General features: G+C 55.5%; 8 protein-coding genes across 8 annotated transcripts in view; 2 read left to right on the forward strand and 6 right to left on the reverse strand.

Moving 5' to 3' along the window:
- N656DRAFT_792845 (uncharacterized protein) overlaps nt 1–2,314 on the reverse strand; it is a gene marked incomplete at both ends in the record, with an annotated part of 6,653 nt that extends 4,339 nt beyond the window's left edge. Inside the window, 5 exons of the mRNA XM_064817118.1 lie at nt 1,049–1,143; nt 1,275–1,885; nt 1,965–2,047; nt 2,109–2,190; nt 2,280–2,314. Of these exons, the coding sequence (XP_064665514.1) occupies nt 1,049–1,143; nt 1,275–1,885; nt 1,965–2,047; nt 2,109–2,190; nt 2,280–2,314 (906 nt within the window). The remainder of the gene's footprint in view (nt 1–1,048; nt 1,144–1,274; nt 1,886–1,964; nt 2,048–2,108; nt 2,191–2,279) is intronic.
- A 952-nt stretch (nt 2,315–3,266) lies between these two features.
- Nucleotides 3,267–4,489, reverse strand: N656DRAFT_456151 (uncharacterized protein). The gene is made up of 2 exons (XM_064809702.1): nt 4,437–4,489; nt 3,267–4,082 (listed from the first exon to the last, which is right to left on the reverse strand). Exon 2 carries the CDS (start codon nt 4,050–4,052, stop codon nt 3,375–3,377), a length of 678 nt encoding a protein of 225 aa, XP_064665515.1. The 5' UTR covers nt 4,053–4,082; nt 4,437–4,489; the 3' UTR covers nt 3,267–3,374.
- A 1,187-nt stretch (nt 4,490–5,676) lies between these two features.
- Nucleotides 5,677–7,826, reverse strand: N656DRAFT_832670 (transporter smf2). The gene is made up of 3 exons (XM_064818666.1): nt 7,350–7,826; nt 7,055–7,293; nt 5,677–7,005 (listed from the first exon to the last, which is right to left on the reverse strand). The coding sequence occupies exons 1-3, from the start codon at nt 7,771–7,773 to the stop codon at nt 5,746–5,748; spliced, it is 1,923 nt and encodes a 640-aa protein (XP_064665516.1). The 5' UTR covers nt 7,774–7,826; the 3' UTR covers nt 5,677–5,745.
- Nucleotides 7,827–8,782: 956 nt separating this feature from the next.
- Nucleotides 8,783–9,616, reverse strand: N656DRAFT_772169 (phospholipid methyltransferase; the record flags this gene model as incomplete). The annotated part of the gene is made up of 4 exons (XM_064813907.1): nt 8,783–9,306; nt 9,370–9,386; nt 9,456–9,495; nt 9,559–9,616. 4 exons carry the CDS (start codon nt 9,614–9,616, stop codon nt 8,783–8,785), a joined length of 639 nt encoding a protein of 212 aa, XP_064665517.1.
- A 435-nt stretch (nt 9,617–10,051) lies between these two features.
- Nucleotides 10,052–12,744, forward strand: N656DRAFT_784716 (S-adenosyl-L-methionine-dependent methyltransferase). Its single transcript, XM_064816235.1, has 4 exons — nt 10,052–10,156; nt 10,229–11,530; nt 11,585–11,891; nt 11,959–12,744. The coding sequence occupies exons 2-4, from the start codon at nt 10,443–10,445 to the stop codon at nt 12,373–12,375; spliced, it is 1,812 nt and encodes a 603-aa protein (XP_064665518.1). The 5' UTR covers nt 10,052–10,156; nt 10,229–10,442; the 3' UTR covers nt 12,376–12,744.
- Nucleotides 12,445–13,874, reverse strand: N656DRAFT_784717 (uncharacterized protein). Its single transcript, XM_064816236.1, has 3 exons — nt 13,513–13,874; nt 13,278–13,452; nt 12,445–13,172 (listed from the first exon to the last, which is right to left on the reverse strand). The coding sequence occupies exons 1-3, from the start codon at nt 13,577–13,579 to the stop codon at nt 12,575–12,577; spliced, it is 840 nt and encodes a 279-aa protein (XP_064665519.1). The 5' UTR covers nt 13,580–13,874; the 3' UTR covers nt 12,445–12,574.
- A 3,241-nt stretch (nt 13,875–17,115) lies between these two features.
- N656DRAFT_456421 (uncharacterized protein) lies at nt 17,116–17,953 on the reverse strand. Its single transcript, XM_064809704.1, has 2 exons — nt 17,826–17,953; nt 17,116–17,773 (listed from the first exon to the last, which is right to left on the reverse strand). Exon 2 carries the CDS (start codon nt 17,749–17,751, stop codon nt 17,326–17,328), a length of 426 nt encoding a protein of 141 aa, XP_064665520.1. The 5' UTR covers nt 17,752–17,773; nt 17,826–17,953; the 3' UTR covers nt 17,116–17,325.
- A 1,600-nt stretch (nt 17,954–19,553) lies between these two features.
- Nucleotides 19,554–22,823, forward strand: N656DRAFT_784720 (uncharacterized protein). Its single transcript, XM_064816237.1, has one exon. It carries the CDS (start codon nt 19,559–19,561, stop codon nt 22,631–22,633), a length of 3,075 nt encoding a protein of 1,024 aa, XP_064665521.1. The 5' UTR covers nt 19,554–19,558; the 3' UTR covers nt 22,634–22,823.
- Nucleotides 22,824–23,248: the final 425 nt, after the last annotated feature.

Consider the following 23,248-nt stretch of genomic DNA (forward strand, 5'->3'; position numbering starts at 1 on the left):
TTCAGTATATCCAAGCTTACTATTCAGGCTATCCAACACTTATCATTCATGATATCCAACGCTTACCGCTCAGGATCATAGGTTCCACTACGCTTTGGGGGCCAGTCAACAATTCGTAACAGCTATGTACCCTGTAAGCGATAGTGTTTTTGCAGGAACGTATGCCCATTTGCTACCAAATTATTAAGGGTGGTCCGTGTTTCACAGCAAATTTGTAGGTGTTAAGCTAACCACGATAACTAGGGTTTTGAAAGCCAGCTACAGTTAAACGTTCTAATTCTAATATTATATAGTATCTTTATGATGCACTACCTTTGTAGTTTGGCTGCTTGCAAGTACTGTACTTGAGCCCCAGTTTTTGAGCTTAGCTTGCGGGGGGCTATCACCTCTGCTTTTGCGCCCCAAATTGTGCATAAAGCCCCCCGTGAGCTAAGGACAGCCCCCGTCAGCTGCAACCTGTGTTCGAACATACCCCGTCACTCCTCAGGAGCCTACCTGATACAATTACTAGAGCCTAGCCAAAGTGAATTAAAATGAGCAGGCAAAGGTCATGCGTTGCTGGTTGTCTCGAAGTACAAGGCACCAGCAAGTTAGAGGATAACGGACAGTATAAGAAATATTACCATTTACAAGGCAAAGACAGCTCGAAGAAGACAAATAACCAGAGCCATAAGTGAACCGCAGAACCAGCCGGACAGCATGAGTAGCGAAACCGGGCTGCTGAATCCTACTGCCTAGCTGTCTCAGAAGACAAAACACAAATAAAAAGAGAAGCCCAGTCCAGTCAAGCCATACCTCCTCCGTTCACCAAAGGCTGACCGCGTCCAAGGCCGGACCACCTAGCTAACATTCTATGTCATCCTCATCAAGGGACTCCGGGATTGCCCGCATCATCCCGAAACTCATCCACCACACTGCCTGCCATTTAGGAGGCGCTTTCTCGGCTCTTGCGGTAGCTCGCCTGCAGTGAATTGCGGGAGGTCCTTGTGTCAGCACATGGCCCATCTCTGTCCAATCTCTACAAAGAGTAAGCCGAAGCACGACTTGCCTCCTGTTCGACCTGCAGCCCATCAATAACGGGCGCGAGCTCGCTCAGAATCTCGTAGGCCTTCTTGTGGAACTCCATTTGTGCCGCAATCAACTCTGCCAAGTTGCGCAGCGGCTCGGGAGTGTCGAGGGCCTATCGTAAGCGGTCCCGTTAGCGGAGAGTGGTCTCTTGAAGCAGCGACAAGCAACAAATAAATAACGGAAAAAGGGAGAGGAGGGCAAAGGACGCACATTCTTCATAACTCCCACGGCCTCCTCAGTCTGCGTGACAAACTCGTCCTCGGCCTTTTCAATCTCCTCCTGAGCCTCGGGACTCAACTCGTGGTCATCGTGCGTCTCGGCGCGCGGCGACGACGCAGCTCCGGGCAGCTTCCACGTGGTGCCCTTGACGCGCGCCTTGACGGCGTCGAGCGTCAGACGGGCCTTCTCGACGGCCTTGCGCGCCCGCGTGGCGAACTGGATCTTTGTGTTGAGCGTCGTGTTCCACCCGGCCAGGAAGCGGCTCTGGATCTGGGCGTCCTGGGCCAGGCGCGCCTCGCCCACGCGCTCCATGGCCAGCGCGTACTTCTCCAGCGCCGTCGCCAGCGGGTCCTCGCCCGCGCCCGTGTGCCTCTGGTGCAGCGTCTGGCTGCTGGCCAGGCTGGCGCGCGCGATGGCATGGTGGAATGTCTTTGGTTGCGGCTTCGCGGTCGGCGGCGCAGTGAGCGCCGCCTGCGCCTCGGCCGGGGAGGTGGCGTTGGAAAGGAGCTGCACCTTCTCGCTCACGGTGCGGCCGAGATCCTGAAACGTCTCCTTGATGTTGGGCGGGTAGTCGTAGGCCTCGTGCGAGTACTGCGAGCTGCGCGGTTGCCAAAGACATTAGTGCCAGGCCGTGCGAGCGCTTAAGTGACCTTCGGTAGAGGCAGCAAGACACCTACGTCACGGCAAGCATCTTCTGATGAACAGCCTTGAGCGCATCGACTCGCTTCTCAAGGTCAATGTAGTCGGGAGGAAGCTGGGTCTAACAATCCGGCGCCGTGTTAGTTTTGTCAATAGATCCGGCAGCCGAATTCGCTTCGAACCTTGTCCTCAGCTTGGCCCAGTTGCTCCTTGGTATACTGGAAGGTGCGCGACGCAAAGGGCGTAATCTGCCCACCCAGAGAGCTGCACCACGTCGACGTCAGCCATCAATATCGCAGCTTTCCTTCCCTCGCCCATAGGCTCCCTCAAAACCGCAATGCTGGGATGCATACGTGAGGCTTTTCTGAAGTCCTTTAAACGCGTCCATTTTTGCTTGGCTGGTTAGGAGCAACTCTTGATTCGAGGGTTTCGAAATAGATGCGAAAATTGCGAACGGTTTGTGTAGATGTTTGACGCTGATGGTAGGAACTCGAGTTGTGTTGCAGGCCGTTAAGTTACCTCGTTACGTACCCGTCGGGTAAGTGGGCCAACATGCAGGCGCACAGGGCACACAGACCCCCCTCTGAGTGGATCCCATCCTTCCACTGTTGCCCCTGTGATTGGACCTGGAATGCCAAGCAACCTGTTGCAAGCTTGCAGCTAAGCAGGCACCAAACGGCGTGAAGGTTGAAGCTGCGTCCCACTGGCTTTTTTTAACCTGGAAGCAGATAGGGATATTCGTACCTCCGTACTACATGTAACACCTCTCCTCCTGCAAGCAAGTCCAACATCTCAAGATGCTTCCAACTACGATCGATCCGAGGCAAGAACTACGAGCTGTTCTGCAAGGTCGAAGATGACCGGGAGAACTCGCAGGCGATTTCACCTCTGAAGCTCTCACATGCTCTCAAGATGCATGATTCCCTTCTACGCCGAGTCGCGGAGAGACTACGGAAAAGCTCGCCGACAAAGCTGCGAGTGAGAGATGTCCTTGTATTCCGGCACGTCCAAAGAGACAGGAGCTGTACAGTAGGTGGTCATGCCGTTGGCCTTTTCGCGAACAGGAGTCACATTTCAGGCCGCAATACCCATGCGAGCCATGGCATGAGTAGAGGAGGTGCGGGTTGTAGACGTCTTCTCTTTCTGGAAACTGCAGCGTGCCCCCTGAGTTGTACTCGGTCAGGAAGTGGTGGTGGAAGGCCAGGTGACGCAGGCTTTGGAAGAGGTTGCTGAAGGCACTCAAGGGGCTCCGTAGCGCTACATTCACAGGGAAAGACCAAGTTATCACAACGGTCATGGCGATATCAAACGACGACAACACTCTGTGCCCCAGGGCTGCTCGCATCCGCAAGGACGCCTGTTTCTTTCATCCCTTCCCTCATCTATTCTACCTTGCCCTTCATATAATCCCCCTCCATGTGCTTCTTGTCCATGTTGTTTCCAACCACCTATCCCTTCGCAGCTTCATCCTTTATATCCCCAGCACAACCCGTCGCTTTCGACCCCTCGTCATCACCCTCCTCAGACTCGCTATCCTGTCCTGTACAAGTACAACTGCCACCATCATCCTCTTCTTCCGGTTCTTCTCCCTCTCCCTCGTCGTCCTGGAAGTACCTCCGCCTTTCATCCTCTACCCACCGCTGTCTCCTCTCCGCGGTCATGTTTTCCACCATCTCATCCAACATCGTCCTTGGACGGATCTCCCCCGTCACCCAGTCTTTGATCCAAGCCCGTGGCCGCCGCCCGGATAGAAACCGGCTCACCGGACGGTACCACCCGGGTGCCCTGACCGGCGCGCCGTTGGGTAGGCCAGCCTCCGCCGCGTACGATGCCATTTCTTTGCGGGCCCAGGCGCGGAGAAGACCCTCATCCACCGCTGTCTGGCTGGTGGCAGAGGAGGAGTCGGAGTCGGCAGGAGTGGACGGGGCGGTGATGGTGCTGACGGCGTCCTCGTCGCTATCGAGGCGGCGCCGTTTGGCTTGCGGAGGGGTGTCTGGCGAGGTAGGAGATGAGTAGCCAGAGGATGTGTCTGTGCTGGTGAAGTGGCTGATTTGAGGGGAGCAGCTGTCGTCGCGGGCACGCTTGGTCCCGGTGGTTTGGTATGGGGGAAAGGCGATGTCGGCCATTTTCCAAGAGTTTGTAAGGTGATTTGCCTTCTATCATGTTGTTAGCATTGCATGTGCGAGAGATGAACAGCAGTGTCTATCAGAAGAGTAAGAACAAAGTCGTCCAGCGGTATTAGCAGGTCATAATAGATTTGGCAAGAAGTCCCAGGTTGTATATATCGTGTGTCATTCGGGCAGACATATCGGAATGGGAAATGCCCTGCCATGGATCTGGCAGTTGCAGAAGGGTCATGGCAATCTCCATACAGTTGTTCAGGTCGAAGAACAATGTCCGGATTGCTCTTTCTCATTGCCAAGAAGTTTTTCTCATCGCCGAAACCTCTTTCTCATCACCGAGAACGCGTAAAACCAACGAGGAAAGGATAAGAAAATAACTGCACTTACTTGAGAATGATAGAGCGTTGCCGTGATGTCGACGCGCGATAGTTAGGTGATGAAGAGTGGATGGCTGGCGCTCGCGATCCGATCTAGCTTCAGAATGAAGGAAAATGTGATGGATTATCTGGGCAGCAGCAGTATTTATATGCTAAAACATCCAAATAATCTCTCTTCCATCCGAGCTTGGGGCTCGATCGCGACTAACATTCAGTCTGACCACGTCTATGCTTTTGATGTCCTCTTCCAACAATACCACTCAATTGAATCCAAGCCATTGTTCAACTACTGCTTTGAAGCTGGCTAGAAGTAGCTCTGTGCCTCAGAATCACAATGCGTTTCGACCAACACTAACCTATTGCTTTGTCGTCTAAGCCAACCGAACAAGATTAATTTGTTCAACAGCGTGTGAGTTTCAAGGTATATTATAAGAATCTCACTTCATAGAAGCCCTGTATTAGCCGCTTGTCCTTGAAATAGGTGCCCGACTTTGAGACCCGACCCATGGGTGTGTTTGTTTACTTTACCCCTGAACTGGGTCTGAGCTTCCCCACGTACAATTTAGCGTCCGAGATAGCAGCGCTATAGGTTACTAGAGTCTCAATCCTTCAAGCTAGGTTTCAAGTGAAGTAAATGCGCCTGTTGAAGACTGAAAAGCAGTGGAAGACTGAGGTGGTATTTTGTGTGGTTGGAGATGGGCTCAAAGTACCTATTGATCAAGTTGGAGCTGCCCAGCTGAACCACAATAAATACCGGTATTGTATGCAGTGGTTCCTTCCGCTCTTCCGGCTCTAGATGTCCCTTAGCAGAAACACCTTTCTTATCCCAGCCTCGTCTTCTTCTTTGATCTCCAAGCCTCGTGTTAGTCATTACATGCCTCAAAATCCAGACCCTGATCGGTGGTCTTCAGCATGTTTGTGGTCTTGTCAGCGCCACTCTGGGCGGTGGACCGAGGAGGAAGAGCAGAGTGACGAGGAGATCGCCAATGATGCTAGCGCCGAGAACAAACGCGCTCCCAGGCGAGCCAAGATTGGCGATGCTTCGAAGAGCCAGAGAAGAATGAAGAGGCAGCAGCCGCGCCGTCGAAAAAGAGAAAAAGGGACCCTTCTGGGCCTTCTGGTCGGTGTTCTCAGTGGTACTCCGGGCTTCAGTGCAGCCTCTGCTTTCTATTCGGCCTTCTCAATAGATTCAACAGCACCGGTACTTTGCACTACTCGCCTAGTACCACTTATCTAACCATTTGTCTCGACTCCTCCTAAGTTTTTCCTACCTCGTAGAATATATACCTTATACTTTACACAAGTGGAAAACTACTACACTACCTCCCCATACCCAAGAGCACTAGATTCGCAACGTTCATGACCGCAATAATCAGCCATACAACCACTCCAAACGAGGTTACCAACCATCCGTTGGCCATCCTCACCCCTCCCTCGCTATCGTCAGGCTCCTCCCCAAGTCCAAGCAAATGCTTAACCCAACCCCAGCGGCCGCAGCGCAGCATAGCCTCAGCAACCTCCTCGGAGCGAGATCTGCCTCTTTCCACGCCGCCAACACTCACATACTGCCCACCGTACCTCGCCAGGCCGGGCCGGACCATCATGTACCGGTTCAGCGAGGTGAAGTAGATGAGCGGGGCGCTGACAAAGGGAAGTGCGATGCTCAGGGCGACCTGGCTACCGTTGAGCGCGGCGTCGAGCCCTTGCCTGCCGACGGCGGCGGCCATGACGATGCTGGGCACGATGCTGATGGAGCGCGTCACCAGCCGCCGCAGCCAAGGGCGGAGCGACCAGCGCAGGGCACCCTCGCTGACCATCTGCCCGGCAATGGTGCACACGATGCCGGCGCTGACGCCCGAAAAGAGCAGCGCCAGCGCAAAAACGGTGCCCGCGGCCGGCGCGATGGAGGTGCGCAGCAGCGCGTGGATGCCAAAGAGGTCGGCGTCTAGCGCGTCAGGGCTGTTCTTGTCATCGTATAGGCTTGCGCCGGCCACAATGAGGATGGCGCTGTTGACGAAGAGGGCAAAGGTGAAGAGGGAGATGACTAGCTCCGTAATGGAGTATTTGAGGGAATGACGGATGGCGGCCAGGGAAGGGACGTACTCCTTTCTGTCATCGTCGGTGCTGGCGCTGTCTCCAGCTCTGTCAGCATTCAAGGAGCTGGCGGAAGACGAGGAACGGCTCGGCGAGAGCAGGCCTGCGTTCCTGTCATACTCGTAGAGACGCGGCTGGACTATTCCCGAGCCGAGATACAGACTGTGCGGCATTACTGTGGCGCCAAGGATGCCGCAAGCTTGGTAGAGGGCAGTTTTCTCTACTAGGGCGCTGGATGGGAGGTAGCCTCGGAACACCTCGCCTACTGAGGCGTTCCGGATTAGAGCCAGCTGGATACAGAAGCAGACAACGACAGCCAAGACAAGGAGCATCACAAAATATTCAAAAGTCCGCAGTCCCTGCATCGACCCGCTGGGTCGGTAGAAGATTAGAATCACCATTACTTCGAGGATTGATAGCGCACAGCCGGCCACGAGAGGTATCTGGGGAATAAGCAGGTTTATCGCAATTGCTGTCCCGATGACCTGTAGAGAATTAGCTCCAAGCGGTCAACAGGACGCGAGGGAGTTTGACCTCGGCTATGTCGGTCGCGATAATGGCCGCTTCGGCCATGGCGTACAGAGCATAGTTGAGCCAACGAGGCAAAAATGCCCGACATGCCTCGGCAAGGTTGAGTCCGCTCACGGTGCCTAGTTTGATGGCCAAGCTCTGAAGGAATATAGCAAAAATATTGCTGAGGAGTACAATGAACAATAGGCGGAACCGATACGAAGCGCCAGCCGCCACGTCTGTGGCATAGTTGCCGGGGTCGACTAGCGAGACGACATCAGTAAACCTGCTCGGCCATGTCCAGTGATGGACGCCCTACTGTAGGCAACGGCAACCATGAAGCCGGGCCCGACGAACTTGCCAAACGTGATCAGCACACGCTTAGAGCGGCTCGTCCAAGTGGCGGATGACGGCTCGGACCCAATACAGTAGTGTCCGTGGCCTGTAGCAGCTGAGTCCTCACGGTGACGGCTCGAACCCGGTCCAGAGACCCCGGTATGGAATTGCGCGGAGTCTCGACTGCTGGCGGTCATGTCACTGCCCTTTTTTGGCAGGGTCACAATCGGGTCTGAGTCAACCAATCTCGAATCCATCGTTGCAGGACTTTGTTCTCTTAGAAGAAGCCTGGAGTTGGCGATGCCGTTGAGATCCTGATTTGTGACAAGGTCATTCGAAAATTGAGACGGGTTCTGGTTGTAGCCATCGGTGGCTTGAGGCTCGTCAGTCCTAGAAGGTCGGTTCATGTTGGGAATTTGCAGCCTAGGAGAATCGGAGCAGCTTGTCAGGTCGAGATGATGGTTGCTAGCAGGCACTGGTCGGGGGAGACTACCTAGGAACAGGTCGGGTTGGGTATTGTTTATGAACGCAGGCAGAGCACGAAATGGGGCGGAAGGACCGAAGTCGTCCCCATGATACCCGAACTGGCCGAGCTGAGGTGTGGTAGGAACGTTAGTAATCGAAGGGTACAAGGTCGGTAAGTGGTCCCCAGATTGGAAGGCGCTTGGAGCTTCAAGACAATTGAAGCTTATGGTCGCGATATTCCCCAAACTTAGACAACGAGGCGTCCTTCCGAATTGTCCAACCTGCAAGACGAGTCAGCATAGCTCCACTCATGCGATGCCGTCATTGTAATGGCGGCCATAGCGCTCCCCTGGCCACCTACCTGCCCGGCCTGCTTATACGTTAGCTGTACCTAGGTATGAAAGGAGCCCGAGGTAGGCAGGAACGCCGGGCATCTTGACCTGTCCTCAGAATAGGTATAATGCAGGGCGACCCAGCCAGCACTTCGCTGTAGCTGGGTATGCCGGGCGATCTGTGACGTTGGAAGCTTACCGCTGCCTCTGTTTGGATCAGAGGTGATTACGTAACGTAATCCCTATAATCTGGTATCTCCTACTCTACTTGTCTGTCTAGTGTTGGCTAGTTTGGCCAGTTGATGGCTAATTCGACATCGGACGGAAGCTCCTTCACGGCTTCCCCCTAACACACCTCCCAACCAGTCCTCTGCCCTGTGCTCCTCGCACCACAACCACCATCGTTGAAAGGAGGTTCTGTTCCTTCCTTCTCCTTGCCGAGATCTAGCATTGTTTGCATTCCTCTGCAACCAATTCAGGGGCTGGGGCACCGACCGCCGACACGAATCTCTTAGCCGGTGAGAAGATCAGCACAGGCTTGCTTGCATATGCCGTCGTCTTTGCGCCCTGATTTCAATCTCCTCTCATTGATTACCACTGCCCCATAGCAGTGGCGACATCAAAGTTCCTTCTTCTCCTCGTACTTCGTCCCAGACTTGGCTCTCTCGCGATCGCGCTTGGCATATATGCTCGCGGTGAAAGGATTCTCAAATTGTATGGCCACCAGGTACACCACAAGCACATGCAGGGTGAGCAAGATACCAGCGGGCTTTCCATATAACAAAGCAGTACCAAGGAAGCTCATTGTGGAGCCATAGTACATCGGGGCGTTGGTGATGTTGAAGGGGAATCCGGTCACGATGTCATCCATCAGGATGCCGAAGTAGTCGCCAAGGAATGTGCCCGTGATGCCTAACTGCCAGGTTGACGATATAACCAGGAGATTGCCGAATGCCAATAGTGCGTATGCCGCATAGGTAACCAGAGGACCTTCTAGCGCCGGATGCGAGGGCTGATCCCGCAGGGCGCGCTCATACAAGAAGTCACGGATCAGACCGAGAGAAAAGATCGTCACCGCCAGTGCGTAACATGCTGTCTGAGCATTGCCGCCAAACAGGCGCGTGAGAAACTTGGTGCGGTACTCTACCAATTCAAGGTCAGACAACTGTGGTGATCACGACAGGGAGAAGGAGTCGATGGGCGAACCTCTGCGGGCGACAACGCTGAAAAAAGGAGCAGTTAGCGGTCTGCAACCCAGCGTTCAGTGATATGAGAGCATCTTCAGAGCTTACTTCCAGAAAGTCGGGTTGAAGGCAATAGCGGCAGCCGAGACTGTTTGTCGTCAGCGAACTCGAGTACTCTTGAACCTCGGTGCGGTGACGACATCGAACATACTGTAGAAGCTCCGCTGGTCGAAATCCACAAGTTCTGTCAAAGAGACAGGAAGGGCCATTGTTGCTAGCTACCTATTTACCAGGCAGATCTGCAGCGGGAGAACCTGGGACGAAGCGTAGCGCACAGGCGGAACGGAGGTAGCGATGAATGTACGGCAAGTTCGAGCTCAAAGCCTCGAACAGAGAAAGGACCCAGGAAATTTTGGGTGACGTTATTGCCCACACGCAACCGTGGACTTTGGGGTCGCCAAGACGGGCCCACTTACGGACAACATAGTGTAGTACGTACCTCCGCAGCCCCTGCCGCATCGAGCGACCCCACATCTGATACCCCACACTTTGGATCGGTGGCTGGCCAGTCGAGCCAGTTTCTGTTTCGAATCAAATTGCCAGTGCCAACAGCTTGAGCTGTTGCCGAGCTGTTTCGAGGATTCAGGAACAAAACCCTCTTTGCGATAAGCTCGTTGGGTGATGTATGTAGTAGAATCTCATGTTATTATGTATATCCTGAATGGGACGTACATCCTTCAATCCTCTCCGAGTTGTGATGAAAGAGCACTACCTTAACTTATCCACCAGCAGTTGCCTCTGATTCTAAGGTAGGCTTGTCATCGGAGCCCAACCGAGCCCAAAAGCATAAAGCTTCAAAGGAAGCTCAAGGGAATTTATAGTGGATGCCAACCCTGAACATTGCAACTCTGCCCCTGACGCCGAGCCCCTTACCGGTGTCGCAGATCAGACCGACCAATCGCATGGGATGGGACCACATTGCAACACGCATCGAGATGTTTTGGATCTGGTTGCGATATTGATCTTACCAGGCTCAATTCTCAACTCATTTGTCCCCTTTTGGGCATTTGAGTAATTATCACTCATCAGCCCGCAATGGCGCCCAAATCCTCCTCCAGCAACAAAAAGAGCAAAGCATCAAGCTCAAAATCGTCAGTGCCCTCCATCGACTCCTCCTCCTCCTTCACCCCCGAGAACTTTGAACGGGAGCTCAAGGCCCTTGCTGCCAAAGCCAAGACGGAAACCTGGGGGAAATGGGCCAAAGAACAAAGCTCCATCTATGTCAAGGCCTTTGTTCTCCTCAGCCTCATAGCTGCATACTCGACCGTCTCACAGCTTGCTCTGTCGCCTGTGTACGGGTCGATCCCCGCAGCGAGATGGCATGACAAGCTGCTCATGGCAGCGTGCTTCGCCGGCTGGTCGGCCAACCTATTTCTGGAGAGAGCGCTCCCATTCAAACCCGCATTGCTGCTCCCTGTCATCGCCATCTACATTCCGGCGGTGCAGTCCTTCCTGGGAAAGGCCAGCGGGGTGCTGACTGCGAGCTGGGGACCGTTGGTGACCGAGGCCGTTACTCTCTTTCCACTCGTGGGATTATCCGCCGCGTGCGTGGCGACGTATCTGGATGCGGCAGACTTGTCAAAGTTGCCTGGGTGGCTTGCTGATGCCGCACCTGGGCTGGGATCGTACGGCTTCTTCAAAGCGGCTGAGAAGGTGCTTCGTGGGATCATCGAGGCGTATGTTGGGAGGACCTTGTTTAGCACCAGGATGGGAATGGAGCTGCTTCTTGCCGCCTCGTATACCCTGGTCGCTCCGTCGAAATTGCTGGTCTGGACAGTACCGGCGCTGGTGCACACGGCGCTTTTCAATACTCACGTCCCGACGCCCATGGCCCTATCCGCCCTGAACAGGGGCCTTGCGCCGGTGGGGCACGTGGTTCTCGACCGACAGGAGTCCATCACAGGCTACTTGTCCGTCATTGACAGCCTCAAGGATGGCTATCGCGTCATGAGATGCGACCACAGCCTGTTGGGCGGCGAGTGGGTTAAGCTCCTCGGCCAAGGCCAGTTCAAGGGAAACCAGGTGGCTGAGCCCATCTACGGCGTGTTTGCCATGCTTGAGGCTGTCAGGCTGGTCAAGACGGCAAAGCCAATCAGGGACGACAAGGCAAAGGCCCTCGTTATGTGAGTCCCCCCCGAACATCGTACGCTCCAAGAGTAGGGACTGACATTGCCCAGCGGGCTCGGCATTGGCACCACTCCGGCTGCTCTTGTTGCCCATGGCATTGACACGACGGTCGTAGAGATAGACCCCGTAGTCCACAAGTTTGCCTCCAAGTACTTCCAGCTCCCCAGCAATCATACGGCCGTTATCGAGGATGCGGTGAGCTACACGTCACGTCTGGCTTCCAACGAGAGCGGGGCCCGTTTCGACTACATCATCCACGATGTCTTTACCGGCGGCGCCGAGCCAATCGCCCTTTTCACCCTGGAGTTTCTGGAGAATCTCAGCGCTCTGCTCAAACCCGAGGGCGTCGTCGCCATCGTATGTTTTGCTACCACTTCCGTTCCTTCCTACAGCGACCCGTTACGCTAATCCTTGCCCCCCTTAGAACTACGCAGGCGACTTTGCCCTTCCACCGCCGCGGATCGTAGTGAACACCATCAAGTCTGTGTTCCCGACATGCCGGCTCTTTAGGGAACATCCGCGGAACGAGACAGACTTTGCCCAGACCAACCGAGACTTCACCAACATGGTGATCTTCTGCACAAAGCAACGTGGAAATCTCTCGTTCCGCAAGCCGAATCAGAGGGACTTGCTGAACAGCCCGTCGAGACAGGCTTTTTTGCCACCCCAACATGAGGTCAAGAGGTCGGATTTTGCCAAGAGCGACGAGAGTGAAGGCGGCGATGAGATTCTGAGGCGGAATGCGACCGAAGGGCTGGCCAAGTGGCATGAGATGAGTGCTTTGGGACATTGGACGGTAATGAGGACCGTGCTACCGGAGGTGGTGTGGGAAGCTTGGTGAAGGTTCGGTTAAGTTCTCATTTGCCGTGTATATAATTTAAAGTGTTTACATGTGTTTGGTATCTGGGAGGGAATAGGACAGTGGATTTCTCACCCTTTTTACTCCTTCTACTCCGTCAATGGATGAGTGGGGTGGTCAGGTCGCAATGGTGAGATTCGGGCAACCAAAGCTGACTGATATGGATACTCTACATGCACACTCACTCCTCGGTTGTCTTCTTCCTCGCTGTCCCCTCATTCAACACCTGCTCCTTAGCGAACTCCTCCGCCTCCCGATTCACATGCCTCCTCCACCCTTCCAAATACTCCGGCACCTCAGCAACCTGATTATACCCCCCCGGCACCGGCTCCCCCAAGACGGACCAGACGGGGACCACGCCCGTCCACACCTTCCGCTTGATCTCCTCGTCCTCCAGATCCCCGCGCTCGTCATGTGGGCCGCCGCTGCGGATCTTGGCGCTGCCCGTGGCGATCTTGACGCGCAGGATGCTGGTGCTCTGCATCTCGGCGGCGTTGGGCGGGACGCGCGAGTGCGCCCACCGGCCCGGCACCACGCTCTCCGTGATGAGCTCCATGGCGTACAGCTTCTCGGCCGGGTCCGTGACCAATGACGCGTGTCCGAACAGCACGGCGCTGCGGTAGTTGTAGCTGTGCGAGTTGGGCGTCAGGGCCAGCACCAGCCCGTCCAGGTGCGTCGCGGCCACCGTTATGGGGAGGCGGCCCGGTTCGGGGTTTGACTCTGATGATCCGGACGAGGCGGGGGTTCGGGCCAGGTTCATTAGTCGGGATGAGACATAGCTATTTTTGGGGACGGGAAGTAACGGATGGTTAACAAGATTAGTTATATGGATTTGCGAGGGTAGAGGTAAAGGAGGTTGGAGGGGATGGGAAACTGCTACTGACCCGTGGAGATACAGATCGAGCACTTCATCCAGGTCGGCACTGGGCCGCTTGAATGAACCCATCTGGCCGATCATTGGCAGCACTGCCGGGAAGGGGCTGTTGGACGGTTGGAAAGAGACATGCAGAATGGGGCAGGTGTTAACGATCTGGTGGATGGTCTCCAGGGCATAACTCGCTGAGGATGATCAGAGGCATGTTTCTGGAGCTTCGGCGGCGAGCCTCTTGGAAAACTCACCCCGGTCGTTCAGTCGCTTGACTGTGCTGTAAGGCTCAGTCGGATATTCAAGCTCACGGATAGGCATCTTGACAGAAGGTAGTGATGCTCTGGGTTTACTTAACCAATTCACAGATTGAGTTCTGGAAACGCAGCGATAAAGGGACCCCTTGGTGGTTTAAGGAATTTCTCGCTCAAATCATGACTACATGTAGAGCTCAGGCGGACCTGTGACTCATGATGAGCGAGCAGTTGGTGGATGCCACCTATAAAAGGATCCTTTGAAAGGATCCTTCAGAGAAGACAATCCCATGGATTGGCTAATGCCCCTCCGGCCCGGTCTGGTGCTCCGGAATAACCCCGCCCCGCCCGGCTTGCCGAAGCTGGCCGATGCAGGAAGCCTTGGCACGGCGCGCCCTTGGATTCACCGGTGGCCTGCAAGACGGAGAGTGATACGTAGCTAAGTATCCTCATGGCCCGTGGCTAATCTTCTTCGCGGTTTGCAAAGGACTCCTTTGCGATACCTCCGGAGGGTACTGTTCGAAGGTACCGTTTAAATGGTCACCCCGCATGATCGGCTGAATGCTCCGGATCAGACTGGCGTCGCCAGCGAGCCATCTCGCGACATCTCCCCGCGGCTACTGTCGATCGATACGCTTCTGTTTCGAACTTTTCCTGAAAGCAGCTGTCTTGCTAGTCGACGGCGGCTAAAACGAGGAAGGGATCTCCAGTTGACGTTTTGGCTGAAAACTGATTAGTACTAGTTACGCGTGCTGCTTGTAAAGTAAGAGAAGCAGGAAGGTCCAGAACGCTTTCGGGCAGATGCAAAGTGACTGGCAGTTCGGAACCATTGGCATTGACGAGTGCAGAGGCTGCTCGCACTTGCAGTGGTGTCTGTCGGATTTTGATGCTTCTCGACCAACCAGACAATCGCCGAGAAAGCGTTGAGAGGTGTGACACAGACCCCTGCAGAATTTTGCGCACGGGCCAAGTAGCGCCTGCCTCCAGTGCTCCACCCACCGTGAGACACTTGTGACCTCGTGCGATTTTTGCCCCTGAGCTTCTTGCCATTCCAACACAAGAAAAACTTCGTCGGTAATTCGGTTCAGTTCAAACTCATCTTCCTTTGTACATACAGACCCGGGAAACGTCTAATATCTTCCCACTGGCTAAACCCTGACGCGAGCGTATCTTGCTGCCGCCTCCTCGAGCATATGATAAATTTTAGGCAATGCTACATGCCGTACCCCTTGCAATCAACAGTCTCAACGCCTGGAGCAGTAACTTGGCGGGATCAAAACGGCTGGAACTCGGGTGCAGACAGAATGCTATCCGATTCATCTGATATCCGTCTTAGCGTTCCCTTTGCCGTCCGCTTCGTTATCCCCGGTAGTGATGGGATTTTACCGTAAAAATAAGATTTTTTCACGTCATTTACAACGAACCGTAAATAACCTTTTTGACATACGTTGATCCATGCGTTCTGCCGCCTCTGACCGCCACCACATTGGGGATAGTGCCGGGAATATCACGAAGGTTCTCTCGAATGAACTTTGTATAGGGGAGCTTTGCGTAACAGACTGGCCGGGGACATTCTGGATCAGGCTGCATTTGTATACATAAACGGGAGGTGCTTGAAGAAGCTGGGAACACGGGCGCACACCTATAATACTATGGGAGTCAATGCTGAGGACCCTGAAGTGGAGGAAGAGTTGTATGCCAATGTGGTGGAGGTTGACTGTCTTGTGTATGCGAGTGTACGAAGTAGAAGATGCTAATTGAGTGTGTGGTGGGTGGGTATGACAATGAAAAAAAGATGGGGGGGTCGGCCATATATAACCCTAAGCATTTACTTTCTTGGCAGGCTTGGCGATTGTAAATGTCCTATTTTTTCACGTTTTTACGGTAAATAACGGTAAATTACTGGTTGTCAGAAAACATCAGCCATCACTAATCCCCGGTGATGAACGAGCGATGCGAGTCAGTCCCATGTTCCGACGTGCGGACTTACAGTGAGGTGTTCGACGACACTCCAAATATAACCAGACGGGTGGCGAACAGACAAAAGATTCTTGAGCTTTTATCAGCAAGGTACCAAAGTGCCGTAGCTGGAGCCGCCCAATTTTGATGAATTGGTGAAGGCGTGTCCGTGCAAGCTGGAACAACTGAGGTTTCAAGTGAGCTGGGGCACGATGCAACCGCCTAGAATTTTCGCAGCATCGGCTTGTCAGCCTTGCATGTCATCCAATGGCTTGCTCTACCTGCCCTACGCATGAACAATGGAACAGCCAGGGCAGTGAGGGCACCCGTTTGAGCGCTCCTTGACTCCCGCCTTCCACGGGCTCGAGCCTCGTGTAAGCACCTAGCCGCAAGATGCTGGGTTGTGGTATTGTGCGTCACCGTTGTCAACCCCCCCTGTCCCAAGGGGTCCTTGTCAAGCGTCACCTTGGCGGCAACAACCTTCAGTCCCACGGTAGAGTGTCTACCCCTTCTCCACCGGGGACGTTCTCAGTCGGAGCTTACCCGCACCAGCACCGGCCGGAACCTGTCCACGGCTTCCGTGCCTGTTCTCTCGTTCTCTTTCTCTCGTACCGGAGATTTTCTCTCCTTACTACACTTCTCCGCTCCGTGACAGGTCACGCCGTGGCCTTGTGCATGTCCTTGCCACTCTTCGGAACACCACGATAGTGACGGACGGGGAACCTGTCATTATGAGCCGCTCCTTGTAATATCAGTTAACTTTCTTCTTCATCTAATCGCCCCATTGACTGGGCTGCGTTCCCTTCTCTTCTTCCCTTTGTCATTACTTGGCCTCTCCCGGCGGGCGGTGGGCGATAATGGCGGTTGAGGGTGCTACCGAGGCCCTCGTCGCGGCTTTCTTCTTGTGAGTACTCGCTGCGGGTAGCGGCCCCGAGATTGACTTGGACTTGGTCTGGCTGACAGGTTTGGGCAGTGGGATCGTGTTGAACGCGGCATCCGCGACTTTCGTTCTCTACGTCAGAGGATATGGACGTGCCGTATTCCGGGACAGCCAGAGGCTGGTCCTCACCATTTTTCTCCTGAGTTCTGCCCTGTGGGCTCAAATTGCTTTCATCACGGTCCTTCTCAACATCACGAGGTCGCCGACGCCCTGCCAGGTCGGCATCATCTTTTCTTCCACGTTCGATCAGTTGGCCCGGTTCTCGATCGAGCAGTTCCTTGTATGGATTTTGAATAGTTATAATGGCGGCAAGCTTTCGGCGGTACGCATGATTCCCCAGGTGCTGGTTCTAGCTCGGTTCGTGGCTGGGGCTATCTTCATCGGCTTCACCAGACCGCAGACCGACACGTTCTGCGTCGCTTCGACATCTGCGCTTCCCGTTGGCGCCTTGGTTGCCGCTTTGGACGGCGTCATCGTTGTTATTCTCTTCGTCATGTTGCGCCTGGCAGGAAAGCGCAATGGCAAGGTGGCTGGCCCAGGCCAAACCAAGGCCCTGAACTCTGTTATTCTCGGTCTTGTCTTCTGGACAGGGGTACGTGCCCTGACAACTGGCGTCCGATCAATATTAACAACTCTCTAGACCAGCGTCCCTTTGTTAATCGGCATCAGAACGATTGCGCTAGCAGCTAGGACTGCACTTCCTGCCGGCGGTCTATTAGTTCTGATCGGTATGTCGGCACATCACATTTGTTGTCATCCTGCTAATATTCCTTGGTAGCCTTCGTGGCAACCGGTGCTGAAACTTTGATCCCGTCAAAGACTGCGCAGTCGCGGCCACCGGAGGCGCCGTCGCCTAGGCGTATCAACATAAGTCGTGATATATCGACCTCAGATTCGGATTATCCGCCGACTCGCTACGAAGACCTCAAGGAGGCGGCGATCCGGTCTTCAACCACATTTGTCAACCCCAGAGAGGCCCCGAGAGTCAAAGATGAGACCGACGTCGGGTTCCCTACGGGTCTGCAAGGAATTCTCCGAAGAGAGACGGCGGCCCCGCTCCCTGTACCCACGACTGCGGTGTTGGGACCTGCTCGCCAACCGGAAAGGCTTGGTCCTGAAAAGAAGCGGCTTTTCGATTTTGCAAAGGGGGCCGCAGTCGAATCATCGGGCCCGAAAATCGCCATCAGCAACCCAATCCTGCAGGCGAACTCTGCCCAGAATCCTCTGAACAAGATTGTTGTGGTCGACCTAAAAGAAGCTGCGATGGCGGAGAAGGAGAGGAGAGCCAGGATGCAGGAAGAGCCAGAGATGGATGCGAATCGATCCGCCGTGCGGTCCATGACCCTGACACCAGAGGAGGGCCTGAGGAGAGCTGTCAGTCTCAAGAGGAAAGAGGTGTCCTCTGTCTCCGTACGGAATAGCCCATTCCCCGGAAGTTTGCAGTCTGAGGACGAGGCTGTTGCCTCAACTACGTCGGCACGGTTATCACCAGGCGGGGACGCAACGCGTCGGAGATCGCCCCGGATATTGACACAAGAGCCAGCTCAGGCGCAGCAGCAATTATCATCTGCGAGACTCACGCGAGTACCACAGTTTGGGCCCGAGTCGCCGCAAGATTGGCCCATAGCTGTTCCTGAGCAGGTAAGTGTTCCTCAACCGCCAGTCACGAGACCGGGTATTCGGCCTTCGAGAATGTTGCCTCCATCTCCGAAAACGCCTCCTCCGGAGCCTACAAAGACTCCTCTTCAAAGGCGGCCGACAATTGGACTCCCTTCTAATCCCAGAGCGCGAGGCCTCAAAATGGCACAGGAAGCTGGTGAAAAGGCCATCATGTTTGTGAACAGCATCGAGTATAATGACCCGGTCGGCGTACAAACCATCATCCAGGGGGCAAGCGATAGAGCCATGAAGACGGCCTCAGGAACGGAGACTCCCGGCACCTCTGCTTCGGTCGTCAATCGTCCGCGGCCCATCCCGCGAAAACCAGCCGAGTCGCCATCCCAACCCACTCCGTCTCCGGCTCATAGAAGGAGCAAATCCGGAGGTTCTCTGGGCAGAAAATCCTTCCTTACATCGGCTCCGGGCAGTCCGACCAATCTCCCCCCTCTTCCACCTCCGCCCATGAGTGCCACCATGCCATCCAGGCCACACCCCAACGATACCAAGAGCATGACGGTGGACGAAAAGATGATTTTACTATTCCCAAGCTCCACTACGAGCGGAAACACGGTTAATCCGATATCCTCGGTGCCATCGGTCCCAAATGTCCCAGCTTGGTACTCGGGCACTGCGTCTTCTCCCAGCGACTCCGGTGACCGTCGGACAACCAAGACTTCTGTCCGGACCGAGAGTGTCCTAGAAGTTGATGAGATCCCTCCGAAGCCAGGAAAGAGCATTGTCAATACCGCAGATGAGGCCGGGAGCTCCTGGCTCCGAGCTTTTGGTGTTGGAAGTGTCGACGGCAAGTCGAGCAGTAAGGGGCCATCACGACAAGGCGACGGTGCGAAACATGAGTCATCCCCGGTTATCCCAACCGGGCCGGCTCGTGTTTCTGCCTGGACAGAGACTACCGATGACCGGACTCAGGACGATGCGACCACGATCTGGAGCTCAATGCATTCTCCCGAGGTTGCCATCAGGGTTCCGGTCCTGCAGAAAGTTGGCCTCCCATCGTCCGTCCGCATGCCAGTTCGACAGGATGCTGCATTCAAGACTCGGAGCGGTACATCTTCGGCCGATGGTCGGAACAGCGACACTCTGCCCATCATGCTTGACACCTCTACGATCCAACAGGCTGTTGTTCAACCACTTTCGGCCCCGGAGAGTGAGACCACGGCAACGCCTGAACGGGCCACCCAGAGCCAATGGCATCGGCGCGTTGGCGATGAATGCCCGACATTCTCCGAAAGAATGGCGAAAAGGCGGTCCAGGAGAATGTCCCCCCCTACGCCGCTCTTATTGAACGCGCCACCCACCAAGAGAATGATTACCGTTCAAGTCGAGGCATCACCACCGCCCTCGCTTGAGTCGCCGGGCCAGGCGTTAGAACAGATTCAGGCGCAGTTAAAAAACCTTGAAGACCCCACCCAAGCTCCTGTTGAAAGCCCGAATCAGCGCTTAGCGCTCCTGGAAAACCTTGAGAAAGAGATGGGGCAGCAGGCGAGCCATTGGCAAGAGATAAAACATGGCATGAACCGCGATTCAATGTCGAGCATTCAGACTGCATCTCCGTCAGGCAGAAGCTCGCAACGCGAGTCTCTTGTAACTGACAACACATCCCGCCACTCATATCTCCGGCCGGGCATCGCCGCGGAGCGCAGAGCTTCAAGGGTTGCCCGCTTGAATAGTAACAGCAACACCAAGGGCCCCGGGATGTCAGTCCGAGACTCTGGGAGCCCGCAATTGAGCAACTGGCAAAAGAGGCTGACCGAGGCCCAAATGGACTACATGGATGCTCAACTGCTCCGCAGCAGCAGTGTCAAGTTCATGCAATTGACCCGACCCCAATTAGCCAGTCCTACTCCGCCTGATTGGGACCACTCGGACGAGGAGCTGCCACCTCTTCCAAGCAATCTCGAAAAGGAAAAGGCCAAGGACCTGCCGGTGACGCCGCCCAAGCCTGCATCGCTCTGGATGCCAGAGCCCAGCATATCGTCCGCGCCAGCCGGCTTTCTATGGATACCCGTTCCCAGCACTTCTGTGGAACTGGAGGCACCACTTCCTGGGCTCTCGCTTCGGCCAAAACGGAGAAACCAATTCGCTCCCCTTCAGATCCAGAGCTCACAGCTTTGGCGCAAGCCTTACAGCACCGCCAATCGCTCGACAAGTGGCCTGTGGCGACCGATCTGGGCGTCAGCAGCGCCGCCGGCGGATCCTGCGCATCTGTCATCACAAGGGCCACCTCAGGCGCAAAAGGCGCCACGACAGGTAATAAGTCGGCCGCCGCGTCGCAGCAAGCGCATAACGTTGCTCCCGGATATTCTTGAAAGCCCAGAGCCGCTCCCGGATCAGCGTGGAACTCTTGGAATCTTTCAATTTCCCTGGGGCGAGAAATCCAACACGGCATCCATTCAACCCCGCTCTACCATGTTCATGGCCATGCCTGGCACTATGACCTCGGGCGGGCCACCCCCCGGTGTTGTTACGGAACACCACTCGAAACAGCCAGAGGTAGACGAGTACTCTTCTTCCTTCTTTGATGATTACGATGATGGTGAGGAGGAGGATGTCGACATGGACTCGGAGGGTGAGGACAGCGAGGATGATTTCGACGAGACTACGCTGTGGGAGATCGCCAGCCTTTTGAAGACAGATGCCGTGCCTTCCAAGGACAGTCTTCTTCCTCCGCCCTCCAGCTCGGTTGTGGATGACTACATGGATGAATTGGCCTCCGAAGAGGATGGACAGTCTTCTCGAGAGCAGTCGATCGTCATTGGCCTGGCTGCGCCTCGAGAGTTTCTCTTTGAGCAGCAGGGGTCCATTGCGACCGAGGGGCCCGTACCTAAGCCGGCTATTAGCATAGGCTTACCTGCGAATCCAAAGGCCTCATTGAACGCCCGCACAGCTGGCTCGGCAGCAGCATCGGCAACCCCGATACCGGCACCCGCATTGTCTCAGATCACCAGCCATATCGAAACTCGGGTGGCAGACACTGTTAAGAAGCAGGAGTCTGTCAGCTTGTGGGGCCCAGCTGGTCAAGCGGATGACCTACACCCGCGAGGGCTGTTCGCGCCCGGCTCTAATCGCTCGAATTACCGCAGCACCGCCGAAGAGCCGGCTGCCAAGTACATGACCCGAAAATCTCGCAGGTTCGAGTCTAAACCGTTAGACCGGCTGATGTCAACACACCTTTGGGTTCCCCTGACTGCTCCTAGGCGGAGCAAGCGCAACTGGATACAGGCAGAGAGGAAGCACCCGCGGCCCCAAGCCAGCCCCGACGATTGGAAGGCCGCTCTGGCCGAGGCGACCTCGGCGAGCTATCCCAAAAAGCCCAGGCGGGTCGTTGCCAGTCCTGCTGAGTGGGAGGCGGCGCTTCACGAGGCCATCAAGCGCTCAGCCCGGCGACCTCCCTCATCGTTCTCGCAGCCGGCGTTTGATTCGGCTGTCCGACACCCCGTCTTCGCTGCCTCGTCCCTGGTGACCCGGTCCGAGTGGTTCCATCCTGCCGCTACGGGTTACACCTACGACGTATCTACCGTCCACCCTGTGTTCTTCGGGTCGCTCGCAATTACCTGCCCGGTGGAGGCTGTCCATCCGGCCATGTCGGCGTACGCAGCCAAGAAACTACGCCGCCAGCAATCCCGCCAGCGCCAGCACTCCGTTTCACGGAGCCGCAGCGGGAGCCGGGGCAGCAGCAGCCAGGATCAACAAAGGGAGGAGACCCGCGCACAGGATCAAGAATTTCCTGCAAGTGCCCCTGTCCGTGCAAGACCGCTGTCCCAACGTGACGCCATTCAGGCACAGATCGAAGCGCTCGAGGAGGAGAGGCTGTTCGCGCAGCGGATCGCGCAGGAAGAGGTCCAACGCCGCCGGATGTCGGGGGCATCCTCGTCAACGCCGTTATACATCGACCTGGAGCCCACGCCTGTCATCGCAGATACGGTCCAGGACCTGCAGCGCCATCTCAGTCAGCAGATCCGCCGGTCCCTCGTCTTTGGCAGCACCAAGCTGCAGGAAGAGGAACTCCCGCCCCCGCCTTCGCCCGTACCGCCCGTACCTCCTGTACCTGCCGTACTTCCTGCTGCTGCCGCTACCGAACTTCCGTCGCGGACGAGAAGCAAGCGCAAGAGCAGCAGCAGCAGCAGCAGCGAACGCAAGGCCAAGAGCGGCAAATCGCTGCTTTGGACGCCGACACCATCTCTTCCTCCTCCCCGCGTCGGAGTACCTGCAGCGAAGGAGGAGGCGAAGGGGTTGTGGACGGCCGATCAGACGGGTCGATCGTCGTCATTGTCATGGTCGCTGCCGGCAAAGGAAGATCGGGAGGCGGCAGCGCGGCGGACACGGCGGCGCAAGCTGCTGCAGCGGAAGCAGAGGCGTGCGGAGATACTCGCGCAGATTGCTGCTGTCGAGGCAGGGCTGAATCCGTTTGTTGATTTCTCCGGGCAGCGGTTGTGGCCTGTTGTTGCTAGTGGGAGCGAGGAGAGGGGGAGGAGGGATTGGCTGCATGATGCCTGTGTGCTGCGGCAGGAAAGGAAGACTAAGGGGGTCGTGTTACGGTATTGAAGGGGTACAAGTTGCGAAGGAGTGTACCTTTAGCTGTTTGCAGGGCCAAGCTACCTTACTTATCTGGTATTTGGGTCAGAGTATCCGTACATGCTGTGTGTCGGTTATGTGAGAATGCAAGGTTTCGAGTGAAAGGAGCTGGCTGGCCAAAGTCTACTCCGTACACGATACACGTTCGTGCCGTGGTCCGCTGTATTGTACAATACAGTAAACGCTACTGTAGCTGTACTCTATCTTAATCTTGGAGATACACACATCCAAGTAACGACGAATCATTACGAGAATGTGGACTGACGAATGGACCCCAGTCTGAGCGGCATTGCATCTGATGAGGCCGGACCGACAGCTGAGCCAAGACGGAGGCCCGGTTTAATCCATCTTCGCCCGTCCAGGCCCGATGTGGGGCCGGAGATGCACCACAATCGCCACACCCAGATGCGGGAGTTCTCTCCATGGTGTGATTTCAGCGGGGTTTGCCTGGCCTAGGCTGGAATGTCGCGCAGTGCTATTGCAGGTATTTATTGATCAATCTGCAATCTAGATCGGAGATGAAGATACCCGTAAGTCCGCGGCTAGGAACTGCCGGGTGGAAGAAGTCTGGAACCAATCGCCAAG

The sequence above is a fragment of the Canariomyces notabilis genome (genome assembly GCF_033297395.1).
Source record: "Canariomyces notabilis strain CBS 508.74 unplaced genomic scaffold N656scaffold_36, whole genome shotgun sequence".
Classification (NCBI taxonomy): domain Eukaryota; kingdom Fungi; phylum Ascomycota; class Sordariomycetes; order Sordariales; family Chaetomiaceae; genus Canariomyces; species Canariomyces notabilis.

What these genes read in the sequence shown, in the direction of transcription:
- N656DRAFT_456151 (XM_064809702.1), bottom strand. Translation starts at nt 4,052, where the DNA reads ATGGCCGACATCGCCTTTCCCCCATACCAAACCACCGGGACCAAGCGT.
- N656DRAFT_832670 (XM_064818666.1), bottom strand. Translation starts at nt 7,773, where the DNA reads ATGAACCGACCTTCTAGGACTGACGAGCCTCAAGCCACCGATGGCTAC. An exon ending in CATGGTTGCCGTTGCCTACA is followed by an intron (nt 7,294 to 7,349) that starts GTAGGGCGTCCA and finishes TCGTCTCGCTAG; the next exon opens with TCGACCCCGGCAACTATGCC. An exon ending in TCGCGACCGACATAGCCGAG is followed by an intron (nt 7,006 to 7,054) that starts GTCAAACTCCCT and finishes AATTCTCTACAG; the next exon opens with GTCATCGGGACAGCAATTGC.
- N656DRAFT_784716 (XM_064816235.1), top strand. Translation starts at nt 10,443, where the DNA reads ATGGCGCCCAAATCCTCCTCCAGCAACAAAAAGAGCAAAGCATCAAGC. An exon ending in AAGGCAAAGGCCCTCGTTAT is followed by an intron (nt 11,531 to 11,584) that starts GTGAGTCCCCCC and finishes GACATTGCCCAG; the next exon opens with CGGGCTCGGCATTGGCACCA. An exon ending in CCGAGGGCGTCGTCGCCATC is followed by an intron (nt 11,892 to 11,958) that starts GTATGTTTTGCT and finishes TGCCCCCCTTAG; the next exon opens with AACTACGCAGGCGACTTTGC.
- N656DRAFT_784717 (XM_064816236.1), bottom strand. Translation starts at nt 13,579, where the DNA reads ATGCCTATCCGTGAGCTTGAATATCCGACTGAGCCTTACAGCACAGTC. An exon ending in CAAGCGACTGAACGACCGGG is followed by an intron (nt 13,453 to 13,512) that starts GTGAGTTTTCCA and finishes GATCATCCTCAG; the next exon opens with CGAGTTATGCCCTGGAGACC. An exon ending in CTCGATCTGTATCTCCACGG is followed by an intron (nt 13,173 to 13,277) that starts GTCAGTAGCAGT and finishes CCCCAAAAATAG; the next exon opens with CTATGTCTCATCCCGACTAA.
- N656DRAFT_456421 (XM_064809704.1), bottom strand. Translation starts at nt 17,751, where the DNA reads ATGGACCGCACGGCGGATCGATTCGCATCCATCTCTGGCTCTTCCTGC.
- N656DRAFT_784720 (XM_064816237.1), top strand. Translation starts at nt 19,559, where the DNA reads ATGGGGCAGCAGGCGAGCCATTGGCAAGAGATAAAACATGGCATGAAC.